This window comes from Astyanax mexicanus, chromosome 3, assembly GCF_023375975.1.
Source record: "Astyanax mexicanus isolate ESR-SI-001 chromosome 3, AstMex3_surface, whole genome shotgun sequence".
In the NCBI taxonomy this organism is placed as follows: domain Eukaryota; kingdom Metazoa; phylum Chordata; class Actinopteri; order Characiformes; family Acestrorhamphidae; genus Astyanax; species Astyanax mexicanus.
In genome coordinates this window covers 13,921,161-13,938,003 of record NC_064410.1, presented here as the reverse complement: position 1 = coordinate 13,938,003, position 16,843 = coordinate 13,921,161, and the positions used below count along the sequence as shown (strand labels likewise).

General features: G+C 39.5%; 1 protein-coding gene and 1 pseudogene across 1 annotated transcript; both read left to right on the top strand.

Moving 5' to 3' along the window:
• Positions 1-5,419: 5,419 nt before the first annotated feature.
• Positions 5,420-12,621, top strand: LOC111191540 (uncharacterized; annotated as a pseudogene).
• Positions 12,239-15,771, top strand: LOC125799357 (zinc finger protein 239-like). Its single transcript, XM_049475903.1, has 2 exons — positions 12,239-12,500; positions 14,006-15,771. The coding sequence occupies exon 2, from the start codon at positions 14,130-14,132 to the stop codon at positions 15,276-15,278; it is 1,149 nt and encodes a 382-aa protein (XP_049331860.1). The 5' UTR covers positions 12,239-12,500; positions 14,006-14,129; the 3' UTR covers positions 15,279-15,771.
• The last annotated feature ends 1,072 nt before the right edge of the window (positions 15,772-16,843 follow it).

The window sequence follows — 16,843 nt, the reverse complement described above, 5'->3', positions numbered from 1 at the left end:
CAGCATCGTTGGACGAATAACAGATCGCTGCCAGTCTTCTGTTGTTCTCCCTCATCACATCTAGGAGTCTTGAAATACCTCCATTAAAGAGAAGCTGTCTCCCTGTGATTTCTTCTGTTGCCTTCATCACATCCTCCATCACCCTCATCACCGGCTCCAGGACGATGAATCTTCGAGTCTGACACTCGACCACACTAACCCTTCCACTCAGAATACTCAGGATGTGAACGGCTCTTCTCACTTTCACCTGGAGATCAGCTAACGCAGCTCTCTGCTCCTTCACATTCCAGATACCTGTACGAATCTGCTGCATTTTAACGTGCTTCTGACTGATGTTGTGCTCGGTCTTTGATATCTTAGACTTATAGAAAGAGACTTTATTTCTGTACCAGTCCACCTTAGACTCAGACTCTCCTCTTCTTTAGCCTCTTTTATGGCGTCTGAAGCTTCATCCATTTCTTTTAATCCACCGATGACCAGGGCAGAACCTGCATAGAGGAGGAGAACATTACATGTGGATATGAAATGGTCTATAAGGAGGTCTTTGAGACACAGATAACACACTAAATCTGACATTTTCATTTTCTGATAAATCATTTTCATATATGGTATAAAATCCAATATATATATATATATGGCAGCAGTGCAAATCTGTCCGAACAGCCAGATCAGAATTTACATGAAGAAGGGAAATGGACGTGAGTAAAATGCATGACAGCTGTGAAAAAGGGTTTTATTAGTGCGATAATGAGCTAACAGAGCTCAATAAATATTTGGACCATTTCAATAATATAAGAACACTGAAAAAAGGTCATACAAGGGGCTAGCTGTCTGTGCCTTTTTTACAGCGAGGCTTACGTGAATTCTCAGTGTTAAGCCCAACTATTAGCCTGAATTCGTTCACAGTTTTTAAGATTCTGACAAAAATAAAAACGAAACTTTGTGCAAAGCATTATTGTGTTGCAGATGCACGTCAGTTACACATTGCAGACTGTTTAAACAGATTTTTATATACAGGTCACATAAGAAAAATCAAATATTCATTGGATTTGGTGGCAAAAATCTACACCTACTGTGTGAATGTATCCTAAGAGTTTCTAGAACATGTGGTTCTCACCAGCGATCCATCCAGCAACTGGTACAACAAACAGACCCACTCCCACACCGGTCACAAACGCAGCAGTATTTTGCCTCCTTTTCTGACTTTGAAGTGTGTCTCTTGCTGATCTCAAATTTGATCTGGCCACCTCCAGTGCATCTCTAGACTTTCTCAGCAGGGTTTCATTTGACGTCCGCTTTGTTCTCAGGTTCTGTAATGTCTGTTGTGTAGCTCTCATGTCTCGCTCGAGGTTTCCCTCGTCTCGTGTGAGGATCTCGATGTTTTGGTCCAGACTCCTCAGTCCTGCGCTGGCTGTGTGATCTGACCATTTCAGCCTGTTTTCAGCCTGAACGATCTGCTGCCTGATGAAGGTGAAGTTTCTACACTGTCCAATTTTGTACTGTGTGCCTCCAGAAATTTGTGTAGTTACACACTAATAACTCAATAACAACAGTATAATTACTGCTGCTGTACACTGTGTAGGATTCACTGCAGCACAGGTTTAACAAATATGTGTTTAATTTAATTAAAATAACACAAACTGATGCTTTTTAGAGACACATTTGGATAAGTCAGATCTGAAACGTATACATATCTGTAATTTTACAAGATATTTACAAGATGTGCCACTGTAATTCACTTAGCATAATAAATACATCACCATTAGTTGAATCAATATTACATGGATTGGTAATGTGTAACACAACTATTAATAAAATAAGTCGGACCACTTATTTTAACAGTATAAGAAAAAAAGATTAAAAAACCCTTTACTGGTCCTGAAGGAAATCACAGTTTCACAGTACTGTACATATTACACAAGAAAAAACATCAAGTATATTATCAGAATAAATTATAGTGTGGGGCTCACAGAAGAAATATTATTCTCGCATGATAAAGTAAGTATGATCTATGTACCCTATCTCTGCAAATATATAGTACTGTGAAGCATGCACACACATTAATTGGGATAGAGTGCGGGTTACAGAAAATCTATAACCACAAATAATACAAAGAAAAAAGTGATCAGTGTACAAATGTGAAGTCTGTATACTTCCAAGTATGCAAAGAAGAGAAAAACTTGCAATTGACCACTTTAACCCTTTCTCATAATTATATTCACTTGTGTATGTAGGTTAAAGGTCAGTGAGCTTACCAAACAATTTTTGCGCTAAAGGTATTGAAACTAAATTAGGCAGGTGCATAAATTTGGGCAACCGTGTCATTTTTATTGATTTAAAGTATTATTGCACACTTTCTGTAAATCCTATAAACTTCCTTTTACTTCACAAATATAATGTATTCGTCTGCTATATGATACAGTCATGGCCGAAAGTGTTAGCACCCCTGAATTTTTTTTTTTTTTTCAGAAAATAAAGTATTTCTCCCAGAAAATTACTGCAATTACACATGTTTTGTAATACACATGTTTTTTTTATCTTTGTGTGTATTGGAATAACACAAAAAGGGAAAAAAAGGCAAATTCGAAATAATTTTACAAAAAACTCCAATACTGGGGCGGACAAAATTGTTGGCACCCTCAACTTAATATTTGGTTGCACACCCTTTGGAAAAAATAACTGAAATCAGTTGCTTCCTATAACCATCAACAAGCTTCTTACACCACCCAACTGTAATTTTGGACCACTCTTCTTTTGCAAACTGCTCCAAGTCTCTCATATTTGAAGGATGCCTTCTCCCAACAGCAATTTTAAGATCTCTCCACAGGTGTTCAATGGGATTTAGATCCGGACTCATTGCTGGCCACTTTAGAACTCTCCAGCGCTTTGTTTCCATCCATTTCTCGGTGCTTTTTGAAGTATGTTTGGGGTCATTGTCCTGCTGGAAGACCCATGACCTAGGACGCAAACCCAGCTTTCTGATACTGGGCCCTATATTGTGACCCGAAATCTCTTGGTAATCTTCAGATTTAATGATGCCTTGCACACAGTCTAGGCACCCAGTTCCAGAGGCAGCAAAACAACCTCAAAACATCTTTAAACCTCCACCATATTTGACTGTAGGTACTTTGTTCTTGTCTTTGTAGGCCTCATTCTGTTTTTGGTAAACAGTAGAATGATGTGCTTCACCAAAAAGCTTTAACTTGGTCTCATCTGTCCACAAGATGTTTACCTAGAAGGATTTTGACTTACTTACATACATTTTGCAAACTGCAGTCTAGCTTTTTTAGCAGTGGGGTCCTACTGAAACTGATGCATCCTGCGCCTGCAGGACAGCTTGAATTTCTTTGGAACTTGATTGGGGCTGCTTATCCACCATCCGGACTATCCTGCACCTTTTATCAATTTTTCTCCTCCATCCATGTCCAGGGAGATTAGCTTCAGTGCCATGGGTTGTAAACTTATTATGTTGCGCACTGTAAACAAAGGAACATTAAGATCTCTGGAGATGGACTTGTAACATTGAGATTGTTGATATTTTTCACAATTTTGGTTCTCAAGTCCTCAGACAGTTATCTTCTCCTCTTTCTGTTCTCCATGCTTAGTGTGGCACACACAGAAACACAATGCAAAGATTGAGTCAACTTCTCTCTTTTTTACCTGGTTTAGGAGTGATTTTTAAATTGCCCACACCTGTTAATTATCACAGGTGAGTTTGAATGAGCATCACATGCTTGAAACAAAGTTATTTACCTAAAATTTATCTAATTTGTTGTTTATCTAAAATTATGTAAAAACTGTTTTTTGTGTTGTTCAAATACACACAAAGGAAATTAACATGTATAACATGTGTAACAAAACATGTATAATTGCAATACTTTTCTGGAAGAAATACTTCATTTTCTGGAAAAAAAATTCAGGGGTGCCAACACTTTTGGCCATGACTGTATATTTAACTGAAATTGCTGATCCAAACTAATATTTTATAAAAGAAAATCATGACAGTTATCATAAAAATCCTTTATACCACTGTGTAAAAATTCAATATCAATATGAACAGTATAAATGCCAATGTCTGTGGTGAATGTCATCACATACTGGCACTGCCAGGCTATGGTAATCTGTGGTGTACTGCTGGTTCTGCTTTCTGATATGATATGTGCATCATCTCTGTATGTTACTCTGGTCTTCAGTTATGAGCCATTTTGTTGGCCACTGGAAATGTAGCGATGAGTCAAAGGGTACCAAGGAAGGCAATTAATCAGCAATAAATTTATTTGAAAGGCAAAAGTATGAACCAGATGTCTTATGAAGTCAGATGTTTTCTATTGGTGGGATGGCACTCAGGTGTGTGTGGGCGGAGCCTGTTATATTTCGAGAGGAGTACTCCACTAAAGTCTGATCTTCGAAACACTTTGCGTATCATGGCATGAACAAAGCAGATTTCTGAGGAGAGAAAATTACAAAACTATCTCTAAAGAGATTAAACTTCACCAATCCACAGTCAGACAAATTGTATGCAAATGAAAGAAATTCAAGATCATTATTGTCCTCCCCAGTAGTGATACACTATCAAAGATCACGCCAAGAGCAAGACGTGTAATAGTCTACAAGGTCACATACAAACTAAAGCAAACTTCTAAGCACCTAAAGGCCTTTCTCTTATTTGCTAGTGTTAATGTTTATTAATCTACTATCAGGATAGCACTGTACAATATGGTCACACGGACAAGCCAGAAAGGTGGTAAGTACAATGTGGGTGGATGGATAAACTAAAATACATCTTTTTGTTTTTAATGAGATTCATTATGTGAGAAAATGGAGACATGGAGAAAAAAACACTGCATCCCAGTATAAAAATCTTATCTCGTTTGTGAAATATGATGATGGTAGTTTTATGGGCTAGGCTGGTTTTGCTGCTTCTGGGAAGATTTGTCTTTATTGATGGAATAATAAGTTCTGAATTATACCAGTTAATTATGAACAGAAATGTGACTGTTCATCTGTTAATGATATAAGTATAAGTATAAGTGGATGGGCCTATCTAATACAAGATGTTTAACTGTTCATTGCATCCAGTGCATTTATTACAGCTTTACCATAAGCAGAACATAAGCAGATCTGTTAAACATGGTGGTGAGGGTGGGGGAAGTCTTCTTACACGCTAAAAGATGTTGAGAACTCCAGGATAGTGAGTTCATATATAACTTAAAACTAAAGCGGCTTTAGAAGTTAGATATGCAAATCTAACATAAATATTATCTTCTCCTATTTTTTGGTTAGAGCAGAAATTTGGTGCAAGCTAGTTATCTATAACTTGTTACTGAAAAATAATAATGTTAGATTTTAAAATCTCAAATGTCAAATGTTGCGTACTGACTTTGTGTCTCTGTCTCTTCCTTTTTACAAAAAAAAGGCAATGGATTCTGAAATTGCAAATATCACTCAAAGTCTCACCAAAGCTGAAGACATGAGAAACCAAACTCAAAAGCTCATCATGCAGCCCTACGCCAACTGGGAGCAATACTTGGCTTCTGCACCACTCTCTATAGCCATACTGGGAGAGCTGGTCTTCATCTCCTCCAAAACAGATTTCTCCATCAACAAAAACCCACCCAAGGACGGCTACAAGCACATCAGATACCCAGATTAATTTCGCTCCTGTCTCATGCAAGTGTGCAACTCTGGCTGGGGGGCTTTTAATGAAGCCCACAAGAACATGGATCAGATTCGGCTCCACACCATGAACGTCCCGAACTACATGAAGACCGCTGTGAAGATTCTGTTCCAGGGAAATTATGAAGTTGTTCAAGCTCATCTTCCTGATCAGCTGGAGAACATTCATGCGATTGCAGAGGAGTGTCTTGATCTATCTGCATCAACAGAGAAGCGTTTCACTGATGTCATCAATATTATCCAGGAGCTGCTGGAAGCGTGTGTTAATGCTGAGTACTTTTATGGAGAAGAGCTGGAAGAAATCAAAAGGAAACTGGAAGAGAGCAAACTGAGGAAACAGTCTTCAGAAGAAGCTGTTAAACGCTCTGAGAAGGCAGCTAAAATCATGGAGAATCATGAAGAAAGCACAAGAGAGCTACAAAGCAGCAATGGATTACCTACCCAGTGAATGGGACATGCTGGGTATGGATTTAGCTGAAGCTGCGATTGAGGGTGTCGGTGTTGTAGTAAATGCAATAACATCTGTGATGACTAAATCAGAGAATCAATCATGTAACACTTCAAAAACAGCTGCAGAATCTTACAAGGAAGTAAACTGTGAAGACTCTTCTCCAGATGCATTCGATGAAATGTTTATCTACAGCAAGTCTGCAGAAATCCTGGCTTGTGCAAATATGTTCTGGCGGTTTGTGCATGATGATGACATTGACTGGAGAAATCTGTATGACCAGAAGAAGAAAAGTGCCAATACAGATTATGTGAATCAACAAAAGTTTAGAGGAATTCCCAGAGTGTAACCCAAAACAACATGCCCAAAAAATATGTGAAGAGGCCATTGACATCTGTGATGAACTGGCAATATATGCACCAGAAGGAAAATGTGAAGAAGCTAAAACAAAGCAGCTGATCAGGAAAATCAGAAAACTGACTGAATCGGCTCGAGGTTTTGACTCCAAGAGTAAAAGGGTTACAAAATCCCCTTCTCTGGCTCCAAAACCACCAATGATGTTTAAGGAAGAGAGTCAATCTTTTAGGAAGAGCGTTTCAGAAAGGGCATCAGAGAACGCCAGGTTCCGCATAGAGCAGAGCCGAGCTCAATTAAAGGAAACCAGAGAAACCCATGAGAAGAGTGTGGAGAACATGGAGAAGTACCAAAAAGAACTGACTGAAATCCTGATCAGCATGAGAAACTGCGAAACCAAAGAGATAGACTTCAACACCATCATACAGATGCTGGTAAAAGGGATGGATGCAATGGGAAGAGCAGTGGGAAAAGATGGTGTGGTTCTTTTCCATGGTGTCTAATATCGTAAAAATCCGTCTGGCCAAACCTTTTAAAGAGTTTGCCCTTCATGTCTTTTATCAGCAATATTTGCTGCTACTCACAAAAACTATAAACTCTCTACCTCAGTAACTGCTGTGATTATATATGTTCTATACGTTACATATCTCTGCACTATGCACGTTAATATACCGTATACGGTACTGCACTGTCCTGTCTTTTAAATTGTCTCGTCTTTTTGTATTTATTGTAGTGTTGTAGTTTTATGTTGCACTGTTGTCACTCTTGCACTTTATGTTGTTTATTGTTTGTTGTTCTATGTTGAACCATGGTTCCGTAGAAATGTAATTTTCACCACACCTGTATTCAGATGTAATGACAATAAAAGCCTCTTGACTTGATTTGACTTGACTTGATAATAATTCCTTTCTGTGCCATCTCCCCCCTTTCTGAAGACAGAATGCCCTTACCTTAACTAGTTAACCAGCAGCTAGGGTACTAAACTTCAGAGCTTCTGATGATGTATCGGGTGCTTGAAGGGTTTCCCAATTCTTAGGGGGAGGATTTCACCCCTTCCCCTTCTAAGTTTGTTCCAAGAGGAAGGGTTGCACTTGAAAAGAAGGGGTAGGGGTAAGTAGCAGGGCCAAGGGGTAAAATGGAATTGGGCCCAAGTTTTTCTGTTTCCCTTTTGTTTTGGTAAAATGCTGGCTTTTCCGAATGAATACACATAAAACTGAATATTACATCAAAGGTTCAATACAAGGATAATCTTTTGTATGAAAACAGAGAAGTGTCGATAGAAAAGTGTTGGCGGCGTGAGCAGTCGCAGCGGCTACTCCGGAAGCAAAACATGGTGCTTTTGTTTGTTTTTCTGTGTAAATAATCTGATCTGAACTCGCAATCATGCATAAGTTCGCTATGGGAACAACCTACGACCGACAGACCCTGCTAGACCTGCAAAATCAACAAAAAACTGAACTTACAGGCGGTCTACGAGCGGAGCTACGCGCGCTAGGCCTGCTAAGATCTGCGCCGTTTCCTGAGCCTGCTAGCCGGAAGAGGTCTCTCCGCAAGCGGTGCGTGAGGAGCCGGAAGCGCGGTAAGAGAGCCGGAGTCCACGCTAAGCTAATGGCTAACTCCAGCCGGCCAGCGGTTCCATCTCTCCTTCTTTCCAATGTTTGCTCCCTGCCAAACAAGATCGACTATCTCTGGCTGCAGCAGACATCCCAGCGCGAGTTCAGAGACTGCTGTGATGCTCATCCCAGCATACAGACAGCTCATCAGACGTGCCAAATCGGAGAAGAAGCAAGTTACAACCTGGCCTCCAGGAGCTATCTCTGCTCTTCAGGACTGTTTTGAGCACACTGACTGGAACATGTTCAGAGAAGCTGCTACTTCTGATGACTCCATCAACCTGGAGGAGTACACACTCAGTGACTGGCTACATCAGCAAGTGCATTGAGGATGTTACTGTCTCCAAAACCATCACAACTCGCCCCAACCAGAAGCTGTGGAACACCTGGACAACAAAAACTGCTATGTTCGAATGCTGTTCATCGACTTCAGTTCAGCATTCAACACCATCATCCCTCAGCATCTGATCGGAAAACTGAGCTTGCTGGGCCTGAAATCCTCCCTCTGCAACTGAGTTTTAGACTTCCTGACTGAGAGACCACGATCAGTCAGGATTGGGAACAACACCTCCAGTACCACCATACTGAGCACCGGCGCCCCCAGGGCTGTGTGCTCAGTCCACTGCTGTTCACTCTGCTGACCCATGACTGTACTGCAAAGTACAGCTCAAACCACATCATCAAGTTCGCTGATGACACAACTGTAGTTGGCCTCATCAGCAAGAACGACGAGTCAGCATACAGAGAGGAGGTGCAGTGGCTGACGGACTCGTGCAGAACCAACAACCTATCTCTAAAAGTGGATAAAACCAAGGAGATGGTTGTTGACTTCAGGAGAGCTCCAGGTGTCCACCACCCGCTGAACATCAACGGCTCTGCTATGGAAATTGTGGAAAACACCAAGTTCCTCGGTGTTCACATTGCAGAGAACCTCACCTGGTCCCTCAACACCAGCTCCATAACAAAGAAAGCCCAGCAGCGCCTCTACTTCCTGCGGAGACTGAGGAAAGCACATCTCCCACCTCCCATCCTCACCATGTTCTACAGAGGGACTGTAGAAAGCATCCTGAGCACCTGCATTACCGTCTGGTTTGGGAACTGCAAAACCTGAGACCGCAAGACCCTACAGCGGATAGTGCGGACAGCTGAGAAGATCATCAGAGTCCCTCTTCCCTCAGTCACCGAGAACTACACCACATGCTGCATCAGCAAAGCCACCAACATTGTGAATGACCCCACCCATCCCTCACACAAACTCTTCGCTCTGATGCCGTCCGGCAGAAGATACAGGAGCATCTGCGCCTCCACTACTAGACTCTGCAACAGCTTCATCCACCAGGCAGTCAGACTTCTCAACGCACAGAGACAGAACTGAACCCTGCCCCACCCACCACTCACCCAACACACTCACACAAAACTAAACTGTACACCCCTCCCCCCTTTTCCCCACACAAAGAACTGAACTTCACCCACACACACACACCCAGTCAGCACACAGAGGCTGACATGACTTTATTCCCTTCAGCAATATTTGCTGCACTCTTAAAAACTATAAACTCAGTAACTGCTGTGATTATATCTGTTCTATATGTTACAGTATGTCGCACATCTCTGCACCTTATCCTCACTTTACACTATTATACCGTATCGGTACTGCACTGTCCTGTCACTGTCTTTAAATTGTCTCGTCTTTTGTATTTATTGTATTTATTGTTATTTAGTGTTATAATTTTATAATTTTATAATTTTATAATTTTACGTTGCACTGTCGTCACTCCTGCACTTTATGTTGTCTATTGCTTGTTGTTCCATGTTGCACCATGGTTCCGGAGGAACGTAATTTCATTACACTGTGTACCTGTACTCAGATGTAATGACAATAAAAGCCTCTTGACTTGACTTGAGAGTGAACAGATTTATTTTTATTTTTATCTTGGAATGAATTATGATGATATTTTGGAGTCTCTTGCAGTGAGACATGGCATAATTCTAAATGAAAGACATTTAATTTGCACACTAACTGACTAATGCAGACCAGACCTATTTACAGTCATATTGTGCACAATCCCTGAGAACTTTGTTAGCTTTAAAACAAAAGGACCTTGTGGCCTTAATGGCTACAATTTAATTAACTAATTCCCAAGCCTTATGTTGTGTCTTCTTGTTTCTTGTGGACTCCTCTTTGGGTGTTCTTGGAAGGCTGTTGTTTCTTGAAATAAAACTCAGTACACACTGTCCTCTTAACTGGAACAAATATTTATTTCAGTCAGAAGCAAAGTGTGGGAGAGAGCTTGTCAATTCTCGGTGTCCCAGGTTTTTCTCTCTCTCTCCCAGTCTTGTAGGCTAAACCGTTTAAATAGTCCCTCACAGTCACTCCTATAGCTCTCATGCCTTAAGAATTCCAACCGCCCTATTTACAGCTTTACCATATATGTAAATATGACCTTTTGAGAAGCGGCATGTTGTTTACCTGCAACCACTTGTGACATGCCAATCATGTATAGAAATGGACTTCTCAAAAATAGTTTAGCTGGACACATGAACTTCTCTGGGCTAAAGGCATCTCAAACAAGAAGTGATAAACCTCCTCAGTACAGAATACACCTCACTTATAATAATAATATTAATAATTAGTTCTCGAGTCTTAACTATCTCTTTATCAGGAATCTCTTACTGTTTAGTCTTTTTGCTTGGTTTGTTTGATAGCCAGTATCTGTACAGTTGCTGGAGTACATGCAGTGTTCTCACAGCTATATTAATTGTATGTTTGAGGTGAAATGAATAACAAAATTAAAATGAAAATCATAACAAATGTTATGATAGTTACAATTCTGAAATATTTCTAATACCCCATTTCTTAATTGGTCCAGAACTAAGATGCAATAAATACCTCAGTATAGTACATTCTGCAGAAAAAAAAAACTTCTGGAGAAAAATGATTTTTAAGACTATTTTTAAAGCAATCAACACACACAAAAAAGAAAATGTTGCACTGTGTAGCAGTACACTTATTTCTGCCAAGAATTAATGCATATTCTATTAGAAATTATTTGTGCAAAATCACCAAGCACTTTGGGACTGTGTTTAACACCAGTTCTGTTATCCCTTATCCCTTTATCAGCACTAATCTGACTGCAGGACTAATCTCAGATCATTATTGCTAGTTTTCTAGTTTTTTTTTTTTTAAATACACAGTGGCTTTTTAAAATAGCATTAAGGCCATAATCTTCTCATGAATTTACCAAATAATAAAAATAAAGCATTTTCAGACATGAGCTGCGGTCCAATCTGAAGGCAACTGACTAAGGTAGTCATTGCCTTCAAAGGCAGCTTTCTTGTTCAGGAGCATTTTAACAGCATAAAGCTCAAAGCAGATGCAGCTATTTCTATTTCCTTTGCAATTCTGCAGCAATGTACTCATCCACATATTAACATAAACATAAATATTCATGATTTACTTTAATTTTTACACTTTCTGTTACTTCATACTCAGAGGTCAGTTTTATTTATTTTATTTCTGAGTAGATGCTTTGTAGAAATGCATGAGTAATGTAACCTTAATATAATAAATAGTTTGTATAAGCCATCAAAGTTAAATCATCAAACTAAGTTCACACAATAGTACATTCATACACAGCCAGCTAATCTATTTTTACATTTAAGTTGCATAAAACAAAAACATAACATGCTTCATAAATTCCTTCTTTTTTGCAAATAAGTGTGACATTTACCCAAACCCACTAGTTAAGATGTGATACTACAATAAGCATAGTGACAATAAAAAGACATCAAGCAAGTTTTTAATACGAATCTACAATGTGGTAGATAATACAAAATGAACAAATAATAACAATCAGATGTGTGTCCAAACTTTTGACTGGTACTGCAGATGCTACTAGTACTGTAGTTGCTAGCATTACCAATTACTATCTGCTGACTGTTTGGTGAGCTGATACTGAAGTATGTTTATAAATGTTATTTAAAAAGCTCTGGAAATATTTTTTGCAGCACTGAAACATTTGATGTTGTTCTGGGTTGAGAAAATAATTGTATGTTTCATTGTTCAGTTGGAGGACTTTTAATTTGACACAATTGGCTCCTGGGCGGGATTTAGAGTTGTGTGATTTGATTGGCCCCTCAGCAGAGCTCTGGAAGTGTGCAGCTGGTGGTGTTTTATTATTGAATCTGGTCAGATCTATGGGTTAAAACGCTGGGATCTGTTGGTTTCCCGTGTTCTAACAGATCTGAGCAGATGTTTAAATGAAGGCTGTAATCTCTGTAGGTGAATAATGAAAGAAGGGTGGTGTAGAGTTTCTCCTGATCTCCGGTAAAGAGGAGCAGCAGAAGATCCAGCTCTGATCAGCAGATCCACACATCTGTACTCAGACGGCTCTGCTCACCTGCTGCAGGTATGGAGATGATCCACTCTTCACCATCATACAGACACACAGAAACACAGTTAACATCACCACCAGCAGCTTCACCCAGGAGCTGGAACATCATCTTCTCCTAGTTATCTCTAATCTGTAAACTTTCACTCTGCTTTATTTAAGATGGACAGGAGATTTAGAGGGTGCTTAAAAACCGTGAGCGGTAATTTACTGGTAAAATAATTCTGTTGTCTGGTTAAATAAAGTGTTAAATTGTGATGCTTTTATATCGTACACTTCAGTATTCCGTACAGTTGAGCATTTAGACAATAAAATACTTAATAATAAACTATTGTTATGTTTGAAATAATGTCTGGGGTCATTGTCAATCCTTCCTCTTTCCATTAAAACAGGTCAGTGACCATCCACGTTGTGTTTTCTCTTGAAATTCCGGTAGGTAGGGAGGAACCGCAGGGGTCGCCGAAAACGGGTGGTTTTTGCCCCTCCTGAACTCTCTTCTTTCCTCTTTTAACATTTTTCATCTTTTTGGTGATTTTTGGTTACGTTGTGATTTATTTTATTTTTTTTGTTAAATGTGACTTTTTTTGTTTTTGGTGGCCACGATAATTTTTTAAAGTAGCCCAAAAAAAACGCATCCCGCCGCTCCTGAATTATCACCCACAACTGGATTTCAAACAAGCCTAATTTGGCAGAAAAAACGCAAACCTGGCAACTCTGAATGTATGCATAAATAAGGAAGGAAAGGAGACGAGGGGCGTTTTAAATTGGGTTTATGTGATAGCGACACCTAGCGTTTAAAGTTTGAATCTCACATAATAAAAACAGTGGGCCAACTTTCATTTTATTTCTAAAATACCTCGCGGGCCGTAGTTTGGACACCCCTGCTGTAGAGGGTGTTCATAGGTGTATAGGGTGTAAGAACTGTAGACTCCATGATTATGTTGAAAGCCATGCTTTCATCCTATATATCTCTTTTTTTTCTTGGCTCACAACTAACATCTTAAAGTGTAGGGTGTTTTATTTTGGGTGGGGGTTGATAACTAACAAAGATTATTGACTGAAAAAAATGTAAATAAACATTTAGGTGCAGGGTCTCATTTGCTGCTCTACAGGTTCTCTGGACAAATTTGATACCGGAGGTCTATCAAACATTGTTTAGGTTCCAAATGCAGCATGTAAATATTGGATTTTTGTGGGTTACAGCACATGATTGAGTAGAGGGGTATAAGATGATTGATATGATGGCAAAATGTTCCTCTCAGTAAAGCAGAGGACAAAGTTCTTATTAAGAGGCATGCCTAAGAGTTTGCATAGGACACACTTTCTTCCATGCATATAATTCAAAACCTTTGTTGATACTGCACACATATGTTCAGAAAATTTAAGTCTAAATCAAACGGTTTTGTTTGTTTGTTACACATAATATTTCCCCTCTCACACACAATAGATTTTGTTCTGCAATTTCTTTTCTGTTTCTGCATTTTGCATTGAGCTTTTTCTTTGTTTTTCTTTTTTTCCTCCAGAAATGAATGCCATCCTGTTCCAGTCTTCTCCTGCTCTTCGAGTCGCCTTTTCTACCTGGTTGAATTTTGGCTTCATATACACACACAAACTTTGTGCATTTAGCTGTTGAAAGAGGGCAAGAATATGGCATCCATAGAAATCTCCAGTTCCCAGCAAACCTCAAATGAACAGATGCAGAAAAGTGCAGACAAGAATACAGTTTTCCCCTGCTCAGAGTGTGGGAAGAGTTTTAATCGACAGGATTCTCTTCTGCGACACCAGCGCATTCACACTGGAGAAAAACCATATCACTGCTTAGAGTGTGGGAAGAGTTTTAATCATCAAAGTAATTTTCACCAACACCAGCGTATTCACACTGGAGAGAAACCGTATCACTGTCCAGACTGTGGGAGGAGTTTTAATCATCGGACTGATCTGAACACACACCGCCGCATTCACACAGGAGAGAAACCGTATCACTGCCAAGACTGTGGCAAGAGTTTTAGTCGACAAAATCAACTCAGCATACACCGGCGCATTCACACTGGAGTAAAACCTTATTACTGCTCATACTGTGAAAAAACATTTACCACCCAGAGTAATCTCAAAACACACCTGCTCGTTCACACTGGAGAGAAACCGTATCACTGCCCAGAATGTGGGGAGAGTTTTACCAGTGGGAGTAATCTCAAAACACACCAGTTTATTCACACAGGAGAGAAGGCATATCAGTGCTCAGACTGTGGGAAAAGTTTTACTAATGGGAGTAATCTAAAGACCCACCAACGCATTCACACAGGAGAAAAGCCATATCACTGTCCAGAGTGCGGGAGTAGTTTTAATCTTCAGACTACTCTCACAAAACACCAGCGCATTCACACTGGAGAGAAACCGTACCCCTGCCCAGACTGTGGGAAGAGTTTTAGAAGACAGAATACTCTCCAACAACACCAGCGCATTCACACTAGAGAGAAACCATATCACTGCCCAGAGTGTGGGAGCAGTTTTAATCTTCAGACTACTCTCACAAAACACCAGCGCATTCACACTGGAGAGAAACCATATCACTGCCCAGACTGTGAGAAGAGTTTTAAACAGCTGATTACTCTTCAACGACACCAGCGCATTCACACTGGAGAGAAACCACATTACTGCTCAGAGTGTGAAAAGAACTTCAGGCATTCAAGTACATTTAAGAGACACAAGTGCACTAACAGCAGAAATCAATCCAGATTTCAATCCAGTTCAACCCAAATGTTTACAAAGGAAAAACCTTCTCTTGAAAGTTTTTAAACCAGTTTCTAAATCAAATGCATAAAACAAACTATAAGTGTGTGCAAAATGACAAATTCAGCCTTCAGCCCATACATTGAAGACATCCTTTCAACCCAGATCCTGAAGTAGATCATTGTGCTCCAGTCTGACAGTTAAGCTCCATTCTGAAGATATTCTGGATGTAAAGCATGAAACAGTTTGAGAAATGTGTTTTATAATATTGCTAAAATGTTTTCTCATCTAAACTGTCTTCCTATTTCCAGTGTCTAATTCCAGCAGTTACTTATCCTGTGTTAGCATTGCTAATATTGCCACAATTTTTATTTACCCCCAGAAATCAGATTTTAAAATTATATTCTGCTATACGATTCAAATGTAGGGTTACATGTTGGAATGCAGTGATTGACAGCCTGGGCTGGAACACACTGGATTAATCCAGAAACTTTCGCTACTCCTCCTTCCTTCCTACTGGAGCAGTATTTGGGGAAATTGGACAGGTGATCCCTTTTAGATATAAAGCCAGGCGGACACAGTGCGATTTTTTTAATCGGATGCGTTCTGGAGAGCTCAAACTGCACGTTTGAATCGTTTGTCGTGTATGAACAACGCCTGCGATTCATCTGCACACACTGTACGGTCCGACTGACCTGCTGCGACAGGGGAGCTGACACTGCACGTCTAAACGCAGCCCGTAGGCGGAGCTTTCTTTGCGTACAAACTCTCGCTTCAACACAACGCCTTGCAAAAGAAAGCGCTTAGCTTTGCTTATTTGTGCCCTGTTGTGCGCTGAAAGTCCACGGAAGAGACGTACATGTACTCGCAGGTGGCTGAGGCGACGTGGACTCTACGGGTTGTCCGTTTTACAGAAGGAGAGCGCATAGAAAAATGACTGCGCGTCAGGCTGCGAAAGAAACACCAGCAGCTTAAATAAAATAAAATAATTTTATTTTTTATTCTGTTTATTGTTTATGTAAAAACTGGTTTTGAAACACTGAATATTAAACAAGCAATAGGTTATTCACACTGGATAGGGACCCTCATTTACAGTGCCGCTGAGCATTAACATTTTAAAAGGGATTTAAAAAATATATAAAAAATATAAATAAAAACTGACATTTATTAAAAAAGGAAAAATAGGACCTTAAAAAAATATAATAAAAATTGACATAAAAGGTAAAAAATGTATATCTTATAAAGATATATATTTAATGATTTGATTAATAAAAGAAGAAAAATAATTAAAATGAATAAATATAAAATATAAACTCATTAAAAATTCGTTTAAAATAACCCAGGCTTTCTGCAGATTAATCAAAGTTTCAGTTAGTTTCAGTTTCAAATCATGAAAACAGCTCACCAAAACCTCAAACTATTCTTTATATTTGACAATATTTACTTACAGGCCCTTTGCTTGTACTTACAGGCCCTTACTTATTTTTATTCAACTGAACTGAGTTTCTGTAGCCTCGCGCTGAATTCAGCTCCGCGCTGCGAGAGAGAGGCGCAGCGCATTTTGTCTGATTTATCTTGATTAATTATCAGTACATTTATTAGCTTTAGTAAGTTTAATAGCACTAATTTTA